Source organism: Aotus nancymaae, unplaced genomic scaffold (genome assembly GCF_030222135.1).
Source record: "Aotus nancymaae isolate 86718 unplaced genomic scaffold, 86718_ANA_hifiasm-v0.15.2.pri h1tg000051l, whole genome shotgun sequence".
Taxonomy (NCBI): domain Eukaryota; kingdom Metazoa; phylum Chordata; class Mammalia; order Primates; family Aotidae; genus Aotus; species Aotus nancymaae.
This window is the reverse complement of record NW_026988465.1, coordinates 1,283,367-1,306,356: the sequence shown is the minus strand read 5'-3', so window position 1 is coordinate 1,306,356 and position 22,990 is coordinate 1,283,367. Positions and strand designations below refer to the sequence as shown.

Genomic DNA, 22,990 nt, shown 5'->3' with positions numbered 1-22,990 from the left:
TGTAAAACTCTGTCTTAAAAAAAAAAAAAAAAATTAGCTGGGTGTGGTGGCACATACCTGTAGTCCCAGCTACTAGGGACTGAGGCAGGAGAATCACTTGAACCCAGGAGGTAGAGGTTGCAGTGAGCCAAGATCGCACCACTGTACTCCAGCCTGGCAACAGAGCGAGACTCCATCTTAAAAGAAAAAAAATCAGAGATTATGAGACAGACAAAACAGACTCTCTGTGGCAATAAGACACCAAATTATAAACAGGACCGCAGGCCATGCCAGGCAAGGATTAAGTCACACACCACTACACTTAAAGAATAAACTCTGTTCTAACTGCTACACGGGTTTTCTTTTTCTCTAGCAGTTGAACAAGCTCTGGTCTTGAGATATTGAAACAATTGCAGCCCATTCACTGCCAGGCACTGACTAACTGACCCCAACCCCTGTTCCACAAACCGTAACTAGCTGTGATTGGACAAGGGACTGATTTCAGTAACTTTCTCCTGATAAGAGACCACCGACCGCAGGCTGGTTCTGACTGGTTTACAGAGGCTGCACGCTGAGTGCCTTCAGGTCCCTGCTTTATCTTTTCACATATACCTAATTGTAATGCGTTTAAATGTTAAATCTCCACCCACAATTGAACATGAACATGTAAGATCCTCTTCATGAATATTCACAGCTCCTCCTATAACCTGTCGAATGTGTAGACTTAGCCAACCCCTTCAATGCAAATTCCTGTTCCATCCTTTCTTCCCGCAAAGTGCCTGTGTTGGGTTTTGGCTGTAGGCTCACTTCCCAGCCTGTAGGTTATAACCCTTTGTAAGAAATAGTCTCTGCCCCAAATTTATGAAGACGTCTGGCTATTTTTATTGACTAAATTTTTATTGACCATCTTAACTAAGCACTTGCACTGTGGACGTAATTTTTGCAGTTCAAGGTACAATAGCAAAAATAGCATAAATTTCCTTTCCCTTTGTCACAATTTCACAAATAGAAGATTCATTCTTACTATAGAAATTAGAAACTTCAGCATATCAGTTTGGTTTGTTTGTTTGTTTGTTTGTTTTTTGAGACAGTTTTGCTCTGTCACCCAGGCTGGAGTACAGTGGGGTGATCTCAGCTCACTGCAACCTCTGCCTCCTGGGTTCAAATGATTCTTCTGCCTCAGCCTCCTGAGTAGCTGGGAGTACAGGTGACTGCCACCACACATGGCTAATTTTTTTGTATTTTTAGTAGAGACAGGGTTTCACCATGTTGGCCAGGCTGGTCTCGAACTCCTGACCTCAGGTGAGCTGCCTGCCTCAGCCTCCCAAAGTGCTGGGATTATAAGTGTGAGCCACCGCAACCAGGCCTGATTATTTATTTTAGTGGAGAACTTTCAACCTTTCACTTAAAGGAAACACTTGATGGCTTCTCGTTGGCATATCCAAATTGTCAGCATCACACCCTTACCTGTTGGTGCCATTATGAAATAAAAAATGGTTCCTTGCACATAGCATAGCAATACTGTGACAGCTGATCAGATTACGGAGGTGGCTTCTCAGTGAATCATAGGAGGGTAGCATCTACAGGTGAGGAGACGCCAGACAAAAAGAGGATTCATATCTCAGGCAGGACGGTATGGGATGGCAAAGGATTTCATCATGTTACGCAAAGGGCTTAAAATAGAAAACTTACGAATTATTTATTCTGAAATTTTCTATTTAATATTTTCAGACTTTGGGTAACAAACTGTGAAAAACAAAACTGATAATAAGAGGGGACAACTGTATCCAAGTCCAGCCAGCTCTAGCCTCCCACGGGGGAGAAGGAAGTCATCCTGTTCCACCCAAGTGTTGATGGGGTGGGGGATGGAGAGGGAGATTGTCTGACCCTCATGGGCTAAAGATACAAACTCACTAAAAAAAACCGACACCTAACCGTAGGGCTAGAGAGGGCTTCTCCTCGCCCGCATCTTACCTCCACATCACCGAAGTCCTACTTACAGCAGTTTCTTTTATCCAGTACATCATGTCTGGTTTTCAATAAAAAAATTATAAGGCATACTAAAAGGCAACAAACAGTGTGAAAAGCTTGAACAAGTCAGATATGGCAGGAATGTTGAAACCAGCAGATTAGGAATTTTTTTTTTTTTTTTTGAGATGAAGTCTTGCACTGTTGCCCAGGCTGGAGTGCAGTGGCCATGATCTCAGCTCAAGGCAACCTCTGCCTCCTGGGTTCAAGCAATTCTTCTGCCTCAACCTCCCGAGTAGTGGCACATGCCATCACGTCCGGCTAATTTTTTGTATTTTTAGTAGAGACGAGGTTTCACTATGTTGGCCAGACTGGTCTCAAACTCCTGACCTCGTGATCCGCCTGCCTTGGTCTCCCAAAGTGCTGGGATTACAGGCCTGAGCCACCATACCCGGGCATTGGAATTTTTTAAATCATGATTAATATGCTAAGGGCTAAATCTGAGAGGAGATTAAGACAGTTGTTAGGAAGTATGAGGGTTATTTAATAATAATAATAATATGAAAAGTCAATCAAAAAACAATAAAATTATTAATTCCAGAAATGACAAAAGATTGTTTATAATATACTCTGCAGCATGTGTATGATCATAATATTGCAAACACATGACTATTAACCTAATCAAAATTACTTTTTACTTATGCTGGAGGGATGGGTGGTGGCTAGTGTTCATATGTGTGGTAGGGTTGACAGAGAAGTAGAGGGAATAAAGAGTGCCAAATACTTATCATCTATAACAGGAAGTCCAAAGGTAAATGCCTAAAACTAAAAACTCAGGTAGTAGCAAGATACATTTTATTTAGAAATGCAGAGGTAGTGCTAGCTACTGGCAGCACATATACTAAAATTAGAACGATACAGAGAAGATTAGCATGGCCCCTGGGCAAGGATGACATGCAAATTCGTGAAGCGTTCCATTTAATTAAAAAAAAAGGAAATGCAGAGGTAAATTTCTAGAGGTTCTATTGAAAAGTAGTTACCTTTGGGGGACTGGAAGTGAGAGGGAGAAAAGGAGACAGCTGCTTTTCTCAGGAGCCTGTAGCACTGTATCTTTAGACAATGTGCACGCTCAACGACAGTGAATAGACATGGAGTTACAAACCGCGATGCTAAAGACAAACAGATTTGGGTTCAAGTCTCTGAGAAAAGACTGTGACTACACTCTCACACAGAACACTTCTGACACCAGATGTGTGGGTTTTTTCCTACTCTGATCAACTTTCCGACACAGACTGGGTGTCCTATAATTCAGTTCAATTCTGACACTTCCTCCCTGTTGCTAGCATCAGATCCTGTATCCATAACAGGTCCTCTGCCTGATGTGCGTGGTGGTGTCAATATGCTGAGACACCAGGTTGCAGCAGAGAGATTTAACTGTTGAGCTGCCGAACAAACAGAAAAGAGGAAACCTCACATCCATCTCTCCAAGGAGCTAGGGGCTAGGATTTTTATGGGTTTTGTGGTGGGCCAAAGTGTGGAGACTGTTGATTGGTCAAAGAGAGCAAGCTGAAATTATGGGACAGGGAAATGAAGAAATGTTATTCTCATGCTGATTCCATTCTTTTGTGGGAGTGTTCAGACTGGTTGGCGTCAGGTGTTTTGCTGGGATTCAGGATCTGAAAGACATCTTAAGCAATTCTTAGAAGCTTTAGGATTCTAACATCAGAAATCTTATCTATAGGAACAATGGGGATATGCATGGTCAGTATCTAATGACTTTCGGTTATAAGGAAGTGGGTCAAATTATAGTCTGATTAATGCTTATTATAACTATATTTCTGTCCAGAATTCCTGTTAACCCCGTGAAGATAGCTTTGATTCCACAAATGAAGGGCTCAGTCTTGCAAGACTGCCCTTGCTTCCTACACCAGTTGTGTCTGAGCTTCCTGTACTTCTGATCAACTGGCTATTAATTGGGAGTTTCCATGACCGTACTTGCCAGAGCAGCTCTCAGAGCTCAGGGGAACAACTTACATTTCCTGGTTTATTTTACAGATATTACAAAGGCTGTAGATGAAGAGGTGCATAGGGCGAGGTCCAGAAGGGTCCTGAGTGTAGAAGTTTTGATCCTTTGCAGAGTTAAGGTGCCACCCTCCCTGCACAAAGATGCATTCACTACCTGGGAGCTCATCATATCATGTTGTTCAAGAGTCTTTGTGAGCATAACCTCCAGACTCCCGCTCCCACCCCAACTGTCCTGGCAGTTGGTGGGTGGAGCTGAAAGTTCCAATCCTTTAGTCACTGTTCTTTCTGGTGGGAATGCCCATTCTGAAGCTAACTAGGGGCCCCACCCAAGGTCACCTCATTAGGGTAAACACAGGTGACATTGGAAGGGGTTTGTTATTAATATCAAAAGACACTCCTATCACTCAGGAAAATTCCAAGGGATTTAGGAGCTCTGTACCAGGAACCTGGAACAAAGACCAAATATAGTTCTTATTATACAACCAATTCCCACTTCCAAAATTATGTGACCCCATTCTAGTGACTTAGGCTCATTGAGACTCAATTTCTTCATCAGACAAATGGTACCAACAATCTCGGGGGTTGGAATAAAAAGTCAAATGCTTTACTATGCCCAACCTAGGTTACCATTAGTGGTTTCGAAGGCACAGCCGTAGCAGGAGATAAAATTGATGCTGGGTGCCATGTAAAGCTGGAGAGGACACTAATGGGGTCATCCTCCCACCCCATTCTATTGTTTTAAGGTATCCCTCATTAAGTTTAGGGAGTGGGGTGGACAGAGCTCAGAAGCTAGGAAGTAAAAACCAGAGTTTCATACTTAACATCATGTCTAGAAAATAACTTTGGCTGGGCTTAATTCATTGTACATGGGACTGACTAGAAATCCATCTAAGTTTTTGAGAGAATTGAATTATCAAAAAACCCACTAGTCTAGACTGAAAAACCTATGAAAGCAATCTCTGTTCCCCAAATCTGCATAAGCAGGAAGCAGGCAGCAAAAAATCTGCAGCCCTGCCGAATGGGGCTTGGATGTGGTCATGGAGGACCTCAGGAGAGCAAAGCCAGGGGTTTGAGGGACAATGAACTGAGGAGTTCCTCCCAGACAGTGGACCCAGTGCAGCCAAGGGATGATACGTCCAAGGCAGACAGAGTCTTTGCAATACCTCTCAGAATTTGACAGTGGCCAGAGAACTGGCTCTTGCTGGTCCTTTGCATCCCCTTTTGCTAATTTTTTTTTTTTGTTTTGTTTCACCACTGCATATCAGGTACCGGAGAGGACAGCTTGCTTATTCTTTAGTTTATAAGTAGCTAGATGACAAAGAGCCACATTCAGACTTGAAGGAAAGTCCTGTATGTTACCCCATCTGTAACTACTGGGCCCTTGTGGTGGTCTTCTCTGCATTAGGACTGAGTGTGCTATGTGCAGGGAAAGGATACACTTGGATATTTTTGTAGTGAAAGGGATAGACCACATCAGAAATTGTATTTATCCCCTGATTCCTGCTCTCCATTTTTTCCCATAGTAATAGAACTTGGTTTCCCAGATAAGGACTGTATCTCCCAGCTTCCCGTGCAGCTAGGTGTGGTCAGGTAACCAAGTTCTGGCAACCAATATAGTGTTCGTTGGTTTCTAGGACTCTTCCTTGAGAAACAGCTGTTTTATGTCTTTTGAACTTTCTTTCTCCCCTTACCTTTGTTTTCTAGGATGTAGATGTGATGGTTAAAGCTGGAGCTGCCATCTTGGATTATGAAGTAACCGTGGATGTGGAAGACACATATGATGAAACAAGGTAAAAGCAGCCTGGGTCCTTGATGCTCTGGCCAACTTACCTCTAGACTTTTCTGAAGCAGAGAAATAGGCTTGCTTAAGCTATAGGTACTTTGTGTATTTTGTGATGTGCAGTTGAACCTAAGTCTAAGTAACACCAAAACAATTAAGAAGTAAGGCAGGATTTAGATTGTAGTCAGCATACCAACTTTTAAATAAAAACTAGATTGGAGAATATGGCTTAGACCAGCAACCAAAGACATGGGGTTCTACTATTAGCACCCTCAAGTTTGGGTCTTGATCTGCTGTGTTGGAAGGGCAGAGGAAATAGCAGACATCCAGCCAGCCAGTTTCCAGAAACCTTTGTGTTCCTGTGGCTCACCTGGGGATCTTGCTGGAATACTGTTGATTCAGTAGGTCTGGGGTAGGGCCTGAGATTCTGCTTTTCTAACAAGCTCCCAAGTGCAGATGCTGCTGGTCCAAGGGTCTCACTAAAGGTAGGAAGAATCTGCTTCACACCCCAATGAAGTGTTCAGAGCCAAGAGCCTGTCCGGTGCCCTGACCCTACTTGGATGGAAACTCAGGGGGAGGAGTTCATAAGAGGTGGAGAGAAGGCAGCCATAGAGCATTTGTTCTCTGACCAAATACCTGGGGAGCTTCAAAACACTGATGTCCACTTCTGACCCTGAGAGCTGGCTCTAGGCTTGACCTTTGAATTGAGAAGTTTAAAAGCCTCTCTGATGACCCTAAGGGACCCACTGCCCTAGAGGGCTAATGTTTCGATGGAAGTTCTTGCTTATGGGCTGAGGCAAGAACTCTAATGTCCCTCCCACACTCAGGTCTGGGACTGGGGTAAGATGAGTGAGGCACCCACCTTGGTCATTAAGGTTAAGGGGAAGGAAATGCCACTCAGTAATCAAATAATATTTGAACACAGTATTTTAAGAAATCAAAATTAATGTAAAGAAAGAATTCACAATGAATAAAATACAAACATTTTCAATAAAGATAGGATCTGTAACTCTGCCCTGTGGAGCCATATTGGAGCAAAAGAAAAAAAAGTGGTACTGACACTGCAGGCTACTTGGATTAGCTCTCTGTCCTCCTAACTTCTGGGGCTAAACAACCCAGCTAAGGGTCACCAGAGGGGGGCTGCTCCCCTACCTCTGCGAGCCCCTCCTGCTGGCTCCCAGGTATTTGGTCAGAGAACAAATGCTCTATGGCTGCCTTCTCTCCACCTCTTATGAACTCCTCCCCCTGAGTTTCCATCCAAGTAGGGTCAGGGCACAGGACAGGCTCTTGGCTCTGAACACATTGGGGTGTGAAGCAGATTCTTCCTACCTTTAGTGAGACCCTTGGACCAGCAGCATCTGCACTTGGGAGCTTGTTAGAAAAGCAGAATCTCAGGCCCTACCCCAGACCTACTGAATCAACAGTATTCCAGCAAGATCCCCAGGTGAGCCACAGGAACACAAAGGTTTCTGGAAACTGGCTGGCTGGATGTCTGCTATTTCCTCTGCCCTTCCAACATAGCAGATCAAGACCCAAACTTGAGGGTGCTAATAGTAGAACCCCATGTCTTTGGTTGCTGGTCTAAGCCATATTCTCCAATCTAGTTTTCATTTAAAACTGCTGATCCTGGGACCAGTGATGGGCAGGTCCACCTTTGCCCTCAACTGGTTCCGAACTAGGTCACTACAGTCCTTTAAATAAATTAACAAAAACCATAAGAATAACCACAAAACACATTTATTAAGTGCTAAGTGTTTTACAAATATTAACTTAATCTTCAATCTTATGAAGTAGGTGCTCTTATTTCCTTTTACAGGTGACTAAACTGAGGCACGGGGGTTTAATAAGCTTGCCCAAAACTACACAGCAAGGAGGAAGCTGCGTCGGGAATCGAACTCAGTCAGTGTGGCCCCCAAGTCCATGCTCATAACCGCTAAGTAAAAAATGTGCCCCCATTCTGTCTCACAGTGGGCCCAGTCATGGTTTCAACACAGCTCAGCAGAGCAATGCAGCAAATCCAGGTAGCAACACTGAAATACACGGAAAAGACCAACCAAGCAACGAAAGAATAACATCAGCAAACAGAACAACTAATGTGATTCACGAGAACCCTCTGTCTTTCTTACACTCGGGGGAAGAAATCAAGGTCACGGTGACGGGGCACAGAAATTAGTGCTTTCCCCCGGTTTCCACGCTGGCAGGTAGGCATCAGCGGATGGTGTACTTGTCCCACTTCTTCTCGGGGTCATAGGGCTCCCAGCGGCTGGCGGGGAAGATGTGCTTGTTCTTCTCGTACCAGCTCCGCAGCACCACCTTGCCCGCGTGTGACTCATCCTTCTCCATGGTGGCGTCGCTGAGCAGCCGCACGTCGTCGTGCACGTCGAAGCTGAAGAGCGGCCCGCTCTTGCCCCTCGCCCGGGCGATGATGAAGTCGTAGAAGGTGTGGTAGTGCGGGAGGATGAGGTCTTCCTTGATGTACATGAGCTGCTCCACGCCGGCCGAGCGCAGCTCCAGGAAGTCCTTGCGCAGCCCCTGCAGCGCCTTCTTCAGGAACTGCTGCACGGTGTTGCCCTTGCGCACGCGCAACGTGCGCCGGTGGCCCGAGCCGTCCCAGTAGCTGAAGGTGACCTCCATCTCCTCGTCCTTCACCTTCTCGCGCTGCGCCTCCCACTCTTGCCGCAGTTCCTCTCGGAGCCGGTTCTCCTCCTCCTCGCGGTCGCGGTCTGGCAGGAAGCTGGTGTCCACGTCGGGGTCCTTGCCCAGGTTTCCGGGGCGCCTGGCCTCGGCCGCGTCGGCCGCGTCGGCCTGGTCATCGAGGTCGTCGAGCGCGAAGGACAGGCAGGAGATCTTGCGCTTGCGCTCGCGTCGCTGCTCCTGTTCGCGCAGCCGCTCCTGCTGCAGCCGCTGCTGCTCCTGCTGCTGGCGCTGGGCCAGCTGCCGCTCGCGCTCCCGGACCAGGGCCTCCTGCCGGGCCTTCATGTCGTTCAGGGTCACCAGGCCCACCGTGCTGGACTTCAGCTCGGCTTCCACGGCGTCGTAGTGCGCGGAGAACTTCTTGTCTACCTGCGACTTGAGGATGGTCTCCTCGGCGATGCGCTGCTTCAGCACCTCCATCTGCTCCCGCTGCTTCTCACGCTTCTTGAGGAGGTGCATGGCGCGGCCCGCCTCGCGCATGGTGCCCTTGTACTGCGCCATCGCCCGCGGCTACCCGGTGGGCTCTGCAGCAAGGAAGAAAAATGCAGAAGGTATAGAGGGGCCCGCGCAACGGCGGGGAATGCGTAGCAGCGCCTCCTCACAGGGTTTTCGGCCGTGATGGAAGCGTTCCGGGGCTGGGCCGACCTGCTAGGGTAACCACCAACCTGGTAGTGTCGCCACGCACCAACAAATGCAAATACGAACGGCCACACGTAATTGCTGGCTGCCACGCCAGAGCGCAGCGCTGAATTTGGGGAGCGGCATACAGAGACGGTTGGGCTACAGAGCGGACCCTTACCTGCTCAAGCACTCGGTCGAACGGAGACAAGCGGGAGTTGAGCTCCAAGAGAGCCACCCGCAAGCAAGCAGAGGCCCACCCGTGACAGGCGCGGACACAGGAAGTGGATGCGGCGCCCCCTGGCGGGGAGGCGGGCCCTGAGGAGAGCGCCAGGCTCCTGGTAGGTCAGCTGCGGAAACAGGAAGTGGAGGCGGCTTGCCCCCTGCCGGAGAGGCGGGCCCTGGGGAGAGCCCAGGCTCCTGGTAGGGTCAGTGCTCCTGAGGGGCGGGCCAGCGCGGGGAGGAGCCTGGCGAAGGCGCCTCTGTCCCTGTCCAGCTGAGGCTGCGTGGGGCTACAGTTTACGTGCTGTGGGCAGCGCGCCTGCCCAGACCTGCGGTGCGTGCGTGTGGGCGCAGCTCAGGGTGCTGTCGCCATCCAGAGAGCCTTGCAACCGCCCTGCAAGGCTGCAGCCTTACTCTCCAACCCTCCTCCCGCGTCTCCTCCCGCTTCTCACGCTACCCCGCCGAGACCCTCCCGTGAAGATTGCTTGCGCACCACTGCTTGTATTCGTTCTTATTGCCTCAACACAACAGCCATTCTTTGATAATAGAGTCCTTCTCGACCCCCAATTTCATGACAAAACCTACTCTGAGATTGTTTGACCTTTACAGCAGTTTCCCCCAAATTCTAGGCTCTAATAACCATGGGAAACTGAGTTAAAAGTATAGCAGTGTCTTTACTGTGAGCCTTTAACATGCCAGTTTCCACCGTAACTCTCCAAGAGCAGAGGAGACCAGTTCATGTTTTGTGACCATCTCTCCGCTCCAGGAGATCTGGTAATACTCACTGAAACCGGTGCTTCATGAGACCTAGTTTGGAAAAGCTGGTTGTGAAATATATGTCTGCAGTTCTACCTTCCCCGTCTAATAGCAACAATGCCTGTGAACATAACCTTACCAAGAAGCCTGAATCATATGATAAATACACATCCAAAGGAGCATAGATCACGTTATGAGCACTCATCAAATTGTCCTAACCAGAAACCTAGGCGTTTTCCTGGAATGACGTTCCTTCACATGTAATCAGTTACAGAGAAGCCTTTCACGCTTTGCTTTTTCTCCCATTCCCCACCACTTGCCTTAATCTAGGAAACTGGCACCTGGTGTTTTTCTTTTCTTTTCTTTTCTTTTTTTTCATCTAAAGCCTTGTCATTGTTGCCCCATCACCAGAATACAAGCATATCTCATTTTATTGAGCTCTGCGGATATTGTGTGTTTTGGTTTTGTTTTTACAAAGTGAAGGTTTGTGGCAGTGCTGCATCAGGCATCTATTGGCTCCATTTTTCCAATAGCGCTGTGCTCCCTTTGTGTTCCTGTGTCACATTTTGGTAATTCTTGCAATATTTCAGATTTTTTCATTATGATATCTGCTGTGGTGATCTGTGATCAGTGATCTGTGAGGTTACTATTGTAATTGGGGGCACGCCGAAGTGTGCACATAGCAGATAAAGACATTTATTGATTTAATTGATAAATGCTGTGTACGTTCTGACTGCTCCACTCACTGGCTGTTCCTTCATCTCTCTTCCTCTCCCCAGGCTTCCCTAGTCCCTGAGAAACAACAATATTAAAAGTAGGCTAATTAAAAACCCTACAATGGTCTCTAAGTGTTCAAGTAAAAAGAAGTGTCACACGTCTCTCACTTTAAATCAAAGGCTAGAAATGATTCAGCTTAGTGAGGAAAGCATGTCAAAAGCCAAGAAAGGCCAAAAGCTAGGCCTCTTTTGCCAAACAGTTAGCTAAGTTGTGAATGCAAAGGAAAAGTTCCTGAAGGAAACTACAGGTGCTACCCTGGTAAACATACGAATGATAAGAAAGCAAAACAGCCTTATTGCTCATATGGAGAAAGTTCTAGTGGTCTGGATAAAAGATCAAATCAGCCCCAACAAGCCCTTAAGCCGAAGCCTAATCCAGGGCAGGGCTCTAAGTCTCTTCAATTCTGTGAAGCTGAGAGAGGTAAGGAACCTTCAGAAGAAAAGTCCAAAGAGGTTGGTTCATGAGTTGAGGAAAGAAGTCATCTCTATAACATAAAGTGCAAGGTGAGACAGCAAGTGCTGATGGAGAAGCTGCAGCACGTTATCCAGAAGATCTAGCTCAGAGCATTGATGAAGGAGGCTACCCTAGACAGAAGATTTGCAATGCAGACAAAACAGTCTTCCACTGGAAGGAAAAAGGACTTTGCCATTTAGGACTTTGCTATTTAGGACTAGGCCATTTAGGACTTTTATAGTTGGAGAGGAGAAGTCAATGCCAGGCTTCATAGCTTCAAAGGACAGGTTGACTCTCTTGCTAGGGGCTAATGTAGCTGGAGACTTTCAGTTGAAGCCAATGCTCGTTTACCATTCTGAAAATCTTAGGGCCCTTAAGAATTATGGTAAATCTACTCTGCCTGTGCTCTATAATGGAATAACAAAGCCTGGAGGACAGCGCGTCTGTTTACAGCATGGTTTGCTGCATGATTTAAACCCAGTGCTGAGACTTACTGCTCTGATGATTCCTTTCAAAATATTACTACTCATTAACAATGCACTTGGTCACCTAAGAGCTTGACGGAGATGCACAAGGAGATTAATGTGATTTCATGCTTGCTAACACAACGTCCATTCTGCAACCCATAGATCAAGGAGTAATTTTGACTTCCAAGTCTTATTATTTAAGAAACACATTTCCAAAGACTATAGCTACTGTAGATAATGATTTCTCTGACGGATGTGGGCAAAGTAAATTGAAATTTTTCTGGAAGGCATTCACCACTGTAGGTGCCATTAAGGACATTCACAATTTTGGGGAGGCGGTAAAACACCAACATTAACAGAAGTTTGGGGCCGGGCGCGGTGGCTCAAGCCTGTAATCCCAGCACTTTGGGAGGCCGAGGCGGGTGGATCACGAGGTCAAGAGATCGAGACCATCCTGGTCAACATGGTGAAACCCCGTCTCTACTAACACAAAACATTAGCTGGGCATGGTGGCGCGTGCCTGTAATCCCAGCTACTCAGGAGACTGAGGCAGGAGAATTGCCTGAACCCAGGAGGCGGAGGTTGCGGTGAGCCGAGATCGCGCCATTGCACTCCAGCCTGGGTAACAAGCGAAACTCCGTCTCAAAAAAAAAAAAAAAAAAAAGAAGTTTGGAAGAAGTTGATTCAAACAACATTACATGCGACAGAGAAATTTTTCATGAAAGGAAGAATCAATCAAAGCGGCAAACTTGAGTGTTGACATATTTTAAGAACTTGCCACAGGCCCAGCCTTTGGCAACTACCACCCTGATCAATCAGCAGCCATTAACACTGAGGCAAGACCCTCCACCAGCAGATATATCACAGCTCACTGAGGGCTCAAAGGATCATTAGCAGTTTTTAGTAATTAAGTATTTTTAATGAAATGATGCACATTATTTTCTCAGACATAATGCTACTGAATACTTACTAGACTACAGTATAGTGTAAACATAACTTTTATATGCACTAGAAAATTTTAAAATGTATGTGACTGTCTTTGTGGTGGTCTGCAACTGGACCCACATTATCTCCAAGGTATGCCTGTATTCTTGTTCTTGTCTAACTTCTATACAATATCCCCAGAGATCTTCATTAAAAATCAAACTGATAACATCACTCTCCTACTTGAAAAACTCCAGCTTCCCTTGTAAGATCCATGTCAGAATCTCTTTGTCCTCCAAGGTCTCTAATAGGTGGACCCATGCAGCACCCACCCGGCTTTTTCACCGTGTCTGAATAGAAGATGTCTTTTCATAACTGTTACCTTTGGACATGTTCTTTTTGGAAAGTCCTGCCGTTCGCTGTGCTATCCCTGAAGATCAGCGCAAATGTCATCTGCAAGAGGAAGCCTCGAGCACCCACCATCACCATTACCACCCACAGATGGACAAAGTTACCAGTAGTCTCCTTTCTCAGGTTTCCCATATAATTACCTTTATTACACTCAACATAAGCAAGAGAACCTCGCCACATCTTTTTTCAATTAAATGATCCAAACTGCTAAACTGTAATTCAATCAACTATAGTTTGGCCACAAATATCATATTCAACCTTTCTCTAATTGAATCAGAACTTGAATGTCAATATCACCCCTAAACCTTATCATCCATCCTCCCATTACCCAGCATCAATCTCCTGAATTCAGTCACGGCCTCCAAATACTGTAGCCAGCTCCCAGAATTAAAAGGTTGAGCCTCAAATTCTCAGAAAAGTTTAACAAGAAAAACAGCAGAAGGAAGCAGATTTATCCTAAAAGTCTGATACATTGTTCTGTAGAATTTTCCCCTAAGTTCCAAGGTAGTAACTTCCTCTTTCAGCCTCAGTTCTCAGTGAAAAGTACCCACCAAACGAAACGCTACTGCTTTAAGCTCTTAAATTCTTTCAACAAAATGAGAATGAGGACCTGAGCCCACACAACTGGTGAAATATTAAGAAAGAAGAATAAATAGAATAAAAAAGAATGATCGTTTCAGTTATTATAACCTGATTCAGACATTGTGGTTTATCTTCTAAATAGGTTTTGTCATAAAGGAGGAAATAGGCATGTTACAGAAAAGTTTAAAAAGAAATGTAAAGAAATAAAAAGCACTCAACATGAACACATAAGTAACATAACTATTAACGTGTGCAAGTTTCTTTCTAATATTTTATGTGCACATAGATCTGTATATATTTAGCAATGATGCATCCCATTTGATGACTTTTTTCCATTTAAGTATTCTTTTTTTTTTTTTTTTTAAGATGGAGTCTCGCCCTATTGCCCAGGCTGGAGTACAGTGGCACGATCTTGGCTCACGGCCACTTTCACCTCCTGGGTTCAAGTGATTCTCCTGCTTCAGCCTCCCAGGTAGTTGGGATGACAGGCATGTGCCACCACACCCGGCTAATTTTTGTATTTTTAGTAGAGACGGAGTTTCACCATGTTGGTCAGGCTGGTCTCAAACTCCTGATTTCAGGTGATCTGCCCACCTCGCCTCCCAAAGTGCTGGGATTATAGGCGTGAGTCACCATGCCAAGCCAGTATTCCTCTTGTTTTTATATAATCATCATAGTCATTGCTTTAAATAAATGTGGTACATTCTATTGTTAAAAAAAAATAAAAGTATCAATAGCAATAATACAACAGAGGGGAGAGAATAGCATTCTGTTCTAGTGACTCAGAAATGTTGATTAAATACACAAACTAATTTAGAAAAAAAATGTGTTCTCCTCCAGGCTTAGTCACAAAGTATGCAAACAGCAGCAATGTTTTAAAAATCTCACAAAGCTAAAGCTATTTTAACAGGCGAAAAAGGATTTAGTTTTGAGTACAAGCAACAATAACAAAACCTCCCAGATAACACCTTTTGTCATGATCGGTTTTCATGTTACTTTCCACCAGTCTGAATTCTATTTTAAACTGATTATCCTATAAGTGACAGATATACTGTCCTCTCCAGGGGCAGCCTTGAAATGAAACAGCTGATGGTGGGCCTGGCCTGGGTATAGGGTGTGTCCTGATAGCATCCCCACTCAACGATCCCTCTACCACCACCACGGTGTCCTGAACCAGTTGTCAAAGCAAAGCCACAGAACCTTACATCAGCCAGGTACCAAAAAAGAACTAGTGCATGAACCCAGAATTCTTCCACCAGATCAGAAGTCCTTCAAGGGCTATCCAAATAATATTATTGCATGTTTTCTAATAAAGGGTTTAAAAATGTCTTCCAACCTTTGCTTGGTGGAAAGCCAATATTTCAGCATGCAGTTGGGTAGGGGGTAGGGGAAGAAACCTCGTATCTTCAGAGACAGGAAAGCACAAAATATGCTAGAAGGAAAAAGCTTGAACAAGCAACCTATGACTTCTCTGTGTGTTCCCTGGGGGAGAAATGAAACCCAAGAGATGTCACAATTTCAAAATAAATTCTGCACCATAAATGTCTGAGCTGTGAGACCTAAATTTTTTCTTCCATTTGTATCAAAGTAATACATGTTTGATAAAACAGTTTAAAAGAATGGAACACGGTTTTATATTCTTGGTTTAAAAAGAAAAGTAATCCTAAAGGATGATTTTCACAAACAAAAAAAGCAAGCAGTTTCCTATTTTTCTCTTCCCTGGAGGCAATGACCTCCATTCCTTTCAGTTGTTTTCTTTTGGTATTTATCTTCTCATTTTCTAATAATTCTTACATTGCTATTTTGTGACTAATCAATTTTAAATTTCATCTACTGACTTTCTTTTTTGGGGATGAAGATTTAATTTTTCTTATGATGGATTGAAACGTCTGGCCAGGTCATGTGAAGACGGGGGTGTTAAGGATGTTGTCAATTTCTAAGCCAGATAAGAAAAGTGCAAGAAATTAAAGCATGCGCCAATCCTAATTATAAATGGAATGGCAAAAAGCCCAAACAAAATATTAACAAATGGAATTCAGCAGTTTATGAATACATACATGAAAACGAACAGAAGAGGCCATTCTCAAAGGTAGTTCCACACTAGAGTCTCTATGTGTGTAATTTACTACACTAATAACATCTCAATCCCTGCAGGAGATAAAATATCAATAGCGAACTAGACCTAGAAGGGAACTTCCTTCACTTGATGAAAAGTATCTTTTAGAAACTTATGGCAAATATTATTTTAATAGTATGCTCTTACGTCTTTTACAGGTTTCTCAAAAATAAAATTATGGGGTGTTTTCACCGGTACGGGGCTTAGTACAGCTGGGTGAAGGTAGATACAGTCCCACAGGTACTTTCCAGGAGACAGGCAGATACAGAGAGAAGCTCTGATGCTCTTTCAAAGGGCAGTGCATCTTTTATTTTGAAGTGGCAAAGCATCACCTGGGGGACAGCTTTTGGAAACGTCACCAGGGAAATGAGGGACATGACAGAAAGCAGGGGCCGAGGAGAGTGGCTAGGAGCTCATGCCTGCATAGAAAAGAGTCTGAGAAAAAGAAAAAGTCAGAAGCCTGCCTAGATGAGCATATGTACTAAACGTATCAGGAATGTCCCCCACCAGCCCACCCCCACTGTCCTCTTCAAGGAACACAGAAGAGGAAAGTGTTGTTTTGTGTAGAAACATGTAGAAAAGATTACAATATGACACTGGCCAGTTTTTCCAGGACCCTTCTATTTTTGAAAGGTGCTACGGAGGTGGCTTTTCACACTACATTTCAGAGTCACAGCCCATGGAGGCAATTTAAAAATGTGTGTTGAAGCCAACTCTGGCTTTCTGGCAGTCCTCTCCTCTTGTTTTCTCCTTTTTTTTGAGACAGAGTCTTGCTCTGTCATCAGGCACCAGGCTGGAGTGCAGTGGTGCGATCTCGGCTCACTGCAACCTCTGCCTCCCAGGTTCAAGCAATTCTCCTGCCTCAGCCTCCCGAGTAGCGGGGATTACAGGCATGCACCACCACACCCAGCTAATTTTTGTATTTTTTAGTAACGATGGGCTTTAACCATGTTGGCCAGGATGGTTTCGATCTCTTGACCTTGTGATCCACCCGCCTCGGCCTCCCAAAGTGCTGGGATTACAGGTGTGAGCCACCGCACCCGGCTTGTTTTCTCCTCTTGTCCTCAGCAAAGATGATTGGTATCTAAATACCTCCATGATCTTTTTCCTTCATCAAACTGAAAGCAGATGGGTTCAGGTCCCGGGAAGGGGACGATGGAGGGATTGATGATTGCCTTGAAACTTTTATTTCCTCCCAACTTGGAGTGATCCTGGGTGAAGCCTCCTCTGCTGGGGCAGCCACTGCCACTCTGCTGGACCTTTGGGCTCAGGGACGGCCGCAGTGCACACTGCTCACAGCCAACATGAGCACCCAGCAGAACATCCTGAGCGTCACAAGGGCCAGCAGGCCAAGGGACAGCTGGGTTTGCAGCAGGCAAGGCTGTTCCTGGAAATGATTTCCAGGATGACTGCTGCAGGATAATGAGACTGGTAGAGGGGGACCACCCTGAGATAAACAACTTCTTGGCACTTGAAGCAGATGAAGAACAATTGTCTAATAAGTTCAGGAATTGAAATTCTGAGATAGGAAAGTGCTTTAGGAAATACCTGAACCGATCGGCTCATGCCTGTAATCCTAGCGCTTTGGGAGGCCGAGGTGGGTGGATCACGAGGTTAGGAGATCGAGACCATCCTGGCCAACACGGTGAAACCCCATGTCTACTAAAAATACAAAAATTAGCTGGGCATGGTGGTGCGTGCCTGTAGTCCTAGCTACTCGAGAGGCTGAGGCAGGAGAATCACTTGAACCTGGGAGTCGGAGGTTGCAGTGAGCTGAGATCATGCCACTGCACTCCAGTCTGGGCAACAAGAGTGAAACTCTGACTCAAAAAAAATAATAATAATAATAGAAAATACCTGAACCTAGCATTGACTTTGGGTAAGCAAGTGAAGGACTAAGCACTCTTGGAGAACCCTGAAGACCAAAGCAAATCAGAGAGCTGCTGGCTGTTATCTCATTTGTGGTGCTAATGAGTATGTCGGATTATTTATGTTGTCTGACAACATTATAACAATCAACGGAGACAGACGGTGCTGTTTGACTCGTGTGAATGCATTCCCTTAACTTTCAGACCTTTTGTAGAGAACGCCTCTCTGAGGTCTCTCTTGTGACTGTGACTACCTGCCCAGGGAACCACCACCCTGGAGCACCCTGGAGCTTTTGATAAACCCACTCACACCCCAAGCTTCATGGAAAACCAGACCGCTTAATAATTTTCCCAGCGCTCTCGCGATCCTCCAGGGACCCCCCAGCCCCAGGGGAGTTGTGTTATCATCTGTGGTTGCCAGTGTGTATTCTACTTGGCTCATCACTGTTAGGGTTTATTCGTTAAACAGCTTGCAAACATGGAAGATACTGCCCCAGTGACAGGACAGTTGTGCAATGTATAAACAGGACAATTCCTGCTGTGGCTCCTAATGGGTCGGACCTACCGCCCACCCTCCCCATCTTTTAACTCTCTGCAGACTTGTATTTTCTGTTAGAAGCACCATTGATTGTCGTAAGAAATCCACAAAAGAAGAAACAACTTGGTGGTATATATTCTTGCCACTCATTGCTTTCATTTGGGGCCAAATAAATAAAAAGACATGAGCTTGTTGCTTAAAACTTATCCCTAGTTACACTTTGAGCTAGGCTTTTCCCTAAAGCTTTTTTATATTTATTTTTAAATGTACACACAGCAGCACAATTTGCTCTTTTGGGTGTATAGTTATGTAAGTGTTGACAAATGCCTGGATCATGCTCATCTTTCACTTTGATTTCAGAGGTGCTGTTCAGGGCACATGTGGAGGAAAATCCGTTATTTATTCCAGTTGATCCAAGCTTTGGAAGCAGCCAGTGGACCCTGTGAGCTCATCTGCTGATGCTCCAGCATGGGGCACTCTGCCTGCTGAGGTTCAAAGAATGTGCTCCAACCTTTGGGTGACGCTCGGCTCTGCTCATTGGAGGTGGGGCAGGTGCAACACACCAGCTGGTTACATCCTGGACTCTATGGCTGTTTTATACCGTGACCCCGCAGCCCTGGCTTATATGCTATGGCTTTTTGTTTGTTTTGTTTTGTTTTTTTTTTTTAGAAGGAGATTTGCTCTTGTTGCCCATGCTGGAGTGCAGTGGCGCGATCTCGATTCACTGCAACCTCCACCTCCCGGGTTCAAGAGATTCTCCTGCTTCAGTCTCCTGAGTAGCTGGGATTACAGGCACCCACCACCATGTCTGGCTAATTTTTTGTTTTTGTTTTTGAGATAGAGTCTCGCTCTGTCACCCAGGCTGGACTACAGTCGCGTGATTTCAGCTCACTGCGACCTCCGCCTCCTGGTTTCACGCAATTCTCTGCTTCAGCCTCCTGAGTAGCTGGGATTACAGGCATGCACCACCATGCCCAGCTAATTTTTGTATTTTTAGTAGAGATGGAGTTTCACCATTTTGGCCAGACTGGTCTTGAACTCCTGATCTTGTGATCCACCTGCCTCAGCCTCCCAAAGTGCAGGGATTGCAGGCATTAGCCACCAAGCTCGGCCCTGAGTTCTGTTATTGTGTTGTCGTTTATTCAGAAGAAACTCTTAGCCCATGACTTCCTTCCTTCCCAGTGTCTTGGTTGATATTAACCAAGATTTTGAAAAAGCCTGCAAGAAGCCTGTATCTTCTCTTGATAATGCAAATCTGTGTGGAGGCAGAGGATTATTACCCTTCAGAGTGCGGAAGGTGATCTCAGGGACCGTAGGATGCCTCCCTCTGTCCTTGGCTTCAATACACACTGTCCTTCAGTAGACTCCGGCTCCTTGGCACATGCTGAGCTACTTGTGCAATATAACTGACTGTCAATGGTGTCAGTGATCATGACAACAAAGGCATTGTGCCTTGGGGCTTCCCCAAATGCTTCCTCAAAACATGTACAGATAGCCACTCTGACACAAAGAAAGCCCATTCTCAGACACACTCTTCCTAAGACGTAATGGTTTGAGAGTCTACTAACTCATAGCCATGCTTTCTTTGTAACCAGAATTAACTTGCTGGATCTTGACTGAGCCAGTGGGATTATCTATAATTGTTCTAGGTATTAAGATTGGGTCTTGATGACCAGGTGTGGTGGCTCACTCCTGTAATCCCAGCACTTTGGGAGGCAGAGGCAGGTGGATCACGAGGTCAGGAGTTCAAGACCAGCCGGGCTGGCCAAGCGCAGTGGCTCATGCCTGTAATCCCAGCACTTTGGGAGGCCGAGGCAGGCAGATCACGAGGTCAAGAGATCGAGACCATCCTGGCCAACATAGGAAACCCTGTGTCTACTAAAAATATACAAAAATTAGCTGGGTGTGGTGGCGCACACCTGTAGTCCCAGCTACTTGGGAGGCTGAGGCAGGAGAATTGCTTGAACCCGGGAGGTAGAGGTTGCAGTGAGGAGCCGAGATCGCACTACAGCACTCCAGCCTGGCGCCTCGAAACAGAGCAAGATTCTGTCTCAAAAAAAAAAAAAAAAAAAAAAGACCAGTCTGGCCAAAATGGTGAAACCCATCTGTACTAAAACTACAAAAATCAGCCAGGTGTGATGGCAGGCACCTGTAATCCCAGCTACTCAGGGGGCTGAGGCAGGAGAATCCCTTGAACCCAGGCAGCAGAGGTTGCAGTGAGCTGAGATGGCACCACTGTACCCCAGCCAAAAACGACTGGATCTTGGTGTCTGCTGGATGGTACATCCTGTTTTCCCTGGAAGAACTTACTATGAGTGATGTTAAGGATATTGATATTCCAGTGGCAGGTGAAATGTCAAAGGTGAACGCTTCCTGCATTTTATCCTTGAAATCATCCATGCAACCACCATACACAGCTACCATATTTGCAGGGTTTGCATCCAAGAGTTGATTGCAATTGAATTGCTAGAGGGTCTTCAGTAAATTGAGTGTTGTGCAATTATATAGTAATTCTCCATACAAGGATTGCCAAGACCAAAGGCCAGGGGTCTAGAGGGCAGGACCAGACTGATCGAATAAGGATGTAACACTTAAAATTATTGCTGGTTTATTTGGCCCCTTTGCTACTGCTGTGTGGTTTTATTTTTTTTCCTGCTCCAGGGCCTGGAATGATATACATGCTCAGAAATGTTTGATGAATGAATGAATAGATGAATGAACAAATGTCACATTGATGATATGACACTGTGATACTACTGACGTTGACAATACTAGGCATTACAGTAAAAGCTTTCAGTGCTACATTTTTGTTTTCATTTTTCTATTTTGAGTGAAGGTGTCAAAGTTTACTCTTTATACATCCCTGAAGCTCTGGAACTTTGCAGCTGGAAATACGGCAGCCAAAGACATGGCATGGCAGAGCGGAAATAGCCCCGTGTGAGGTCAGGAGTCCACAGTGTCGGAAGAATTGGGTTCTCATGTTGGCACTCCTGCAAGTTTGTTATGGGCTTAGGGGAAATTATATACATTTTCTAAGCTTCAGTTTTTTTATCTGAAAAATCACAGCCTGACAATTTCTGATCCTTCTGAGTTGTGCAAGGCTAGGATTCAATCAAGATAACTTTCTCATAACTCATCGAAGTTGCTCACAAGACGGGAGATGAGGGAGCCCAAGGCTTGTTTGCATTGTTCCTCCTGTGGCTTCTTATCTAGAGATTCCAAACTCCAGTTTCTTGGGGCAGGGGTGGAGGTGGAGAGATGCCAGCTCAGCAAAGGCTCTAGCTTATGGATCACATCAGACTTTAGCTGTTCATCATGGGGCTGCTGTGTTGTCAAATTAGTCCAAAGTCAAGTCCAAAGGGCAGGGGAGGGATGAGATCAGGTACAAGAAACCCCGGGTTGGGAAATAGTGGGGAAGGAGGCGGTCACTGGGTCTCGCAGCCAGAACCTGGCAAAGCAGCAATGACAACTGCGCAGGCTTCAAGGAGCTGACTCCAGGACAGTGAACGCTAGAGATGAGACCCCTCATGCTCCCCTGTAGCTCCTCGTGAAGGTTCTCCATTTCCAGTTTCCTGGTTGGGGAAAATATTTTCTCTCTCATGCTCTTCCTCCTCCTTCCTTCCAGCCTTCCCAGACACAACAGGACTATCACCTGCTGGGCACTCCACTGACACGCAGAGACCCGGGACGAAAGGAATGCATTCTACCAGCAAGGAGGCCACAGATTACCCAACCTGAATTTCTCTCTGATTTCTACTCACTTGTTTAAAATAAAAATATTTGTGTACTATTTGAATTTTGTGAAAGCTTTATATAAAACGGCCACTATGCAAATCTACACCTGAGAGATAACTGTTATTAATTGTTGGCATTTACCTTCGGACTTTTAATGCATATGTTAATGTATATTTTAATATAAATGGGACTGTTCTGTACATTATTTAATATCCTCAAACAATATGGCGTGTGTCTTTCCATGATAACACTTAAAGGTCTACCTGATCTTTTTTAATGGTTCCAACATATATTTAAATATAAGACTATATCAAAATATATTTTACCAGTTTTTTTATTGTTAAACGTTTGTTTTCATTTTTTAACTCTATAATGATCATTCTTACATAAGCATCTCTATGAGGTAGTTCTTATAGTGCCTGGAACTTAATGTGTATCATTATTAGTGACCTTTTTAAACCTAATAACTCTTAACTTTGACCTTAACTTTAGCATCTTTTCATATGTTCTTCAAATTTTATGATCAAATCTTTGACCAATTAAGATTTTTTTCGTATTGATTTATAATAATTTTTTGTATATTGATCTTTCATATAAGCTACAAAAATTTCCCTCAGTTTGTTATATTTTAACTCGGGGTTTCTTTTTTCTTTTCTTTTCTTTTTCTTTCTTTTTTTTTTTTTTTTTTGCCATATAGCAGTTTTTGTAGTTTTATTTATTTGTAGCCAAATCTGACAGCCTTCACTTTCATGACTTGTGAATTTTATACATATTTGAATGTAAGAATATATTATATTCCCACTCAGTCTCACACACAACTCACTCAGTTTTATAGGTTTTAAAATGCCTGTTTCTTTTTACATATATGATTATTCTTGTTGGGATCTAGTTCTGATTCTGTCAGTCGGTACCAATGTTTTCCAAAAAAGGGTACTAAATTAAAATAAAAGCTTAGAATTTTTTCTCAACCTGCCCCATGGGTCACAGGTATTCTTTCCAATTCATAGTGGAAAAAGAATTTTAAAAATGTTTTATAGTGATTTGCAAGTTACAAAGCTTGCTTGTATACTCTAGCAG

At 44.7% G+C, this 22,990-nt stretch overlaps 1 protein-coding gene and 1 non-coding gene across 2 annotated transcripts; one reads left to right on the top strand and one right to left on the bottom strand.

The window, feature by feature from the left end:
* The first annotated feature begins 2,823 nt into the window (after positions 1 to 2,823).
* On the top strand, positions 2,824 to 2,931 carry LOC135269316 (U6 spliceosomal RNA). Its single transcript, XR_010337622.1, has one exon. It is a non-coding gene; the product is annotated as a U6 spliceosomal RNA (small nuclear RNA).
* Positions 2,932 to 7,473: 4,542 nt separating this feature from the next.
* FAM50B (family with sequence similarity 50 member B) lies at positions 7,474 to 9,333 on the bottom strand. The gene is made up of 2 exons (XM_012440277.2): positions 9,246 to 9,333; positions 7,474 to 8,970 (listed from the first exon to the last, which is right to left on the bottom strand). The coding sequence occupies exon 2, from the start codon at positions 8,945 to 8,947 to the stop codon at positions 7,961 to 7,963; it is 987 nt and encodes a 328-aa protein (XP_012295700.1). The 5' UTR covers positions 8,948 to 8,970; positions 9,246 to 9,333; the 3' UTR covers positions 7,474 to 7,960.
* Between the last annotated feature and the right edge of the window lie 13,657 nt (positions 9,334 to 22,990).

Bases quoted from the DNA above. Each gene is read 5' to 3' on its own strand.
- FAM50B (XM_012440277.2), bottom strand. From the start codon at position 8,947: ATGGCGCAGTACAAGGGCACCATGCGCGAGGCGGGCCGCGCCATGCAC.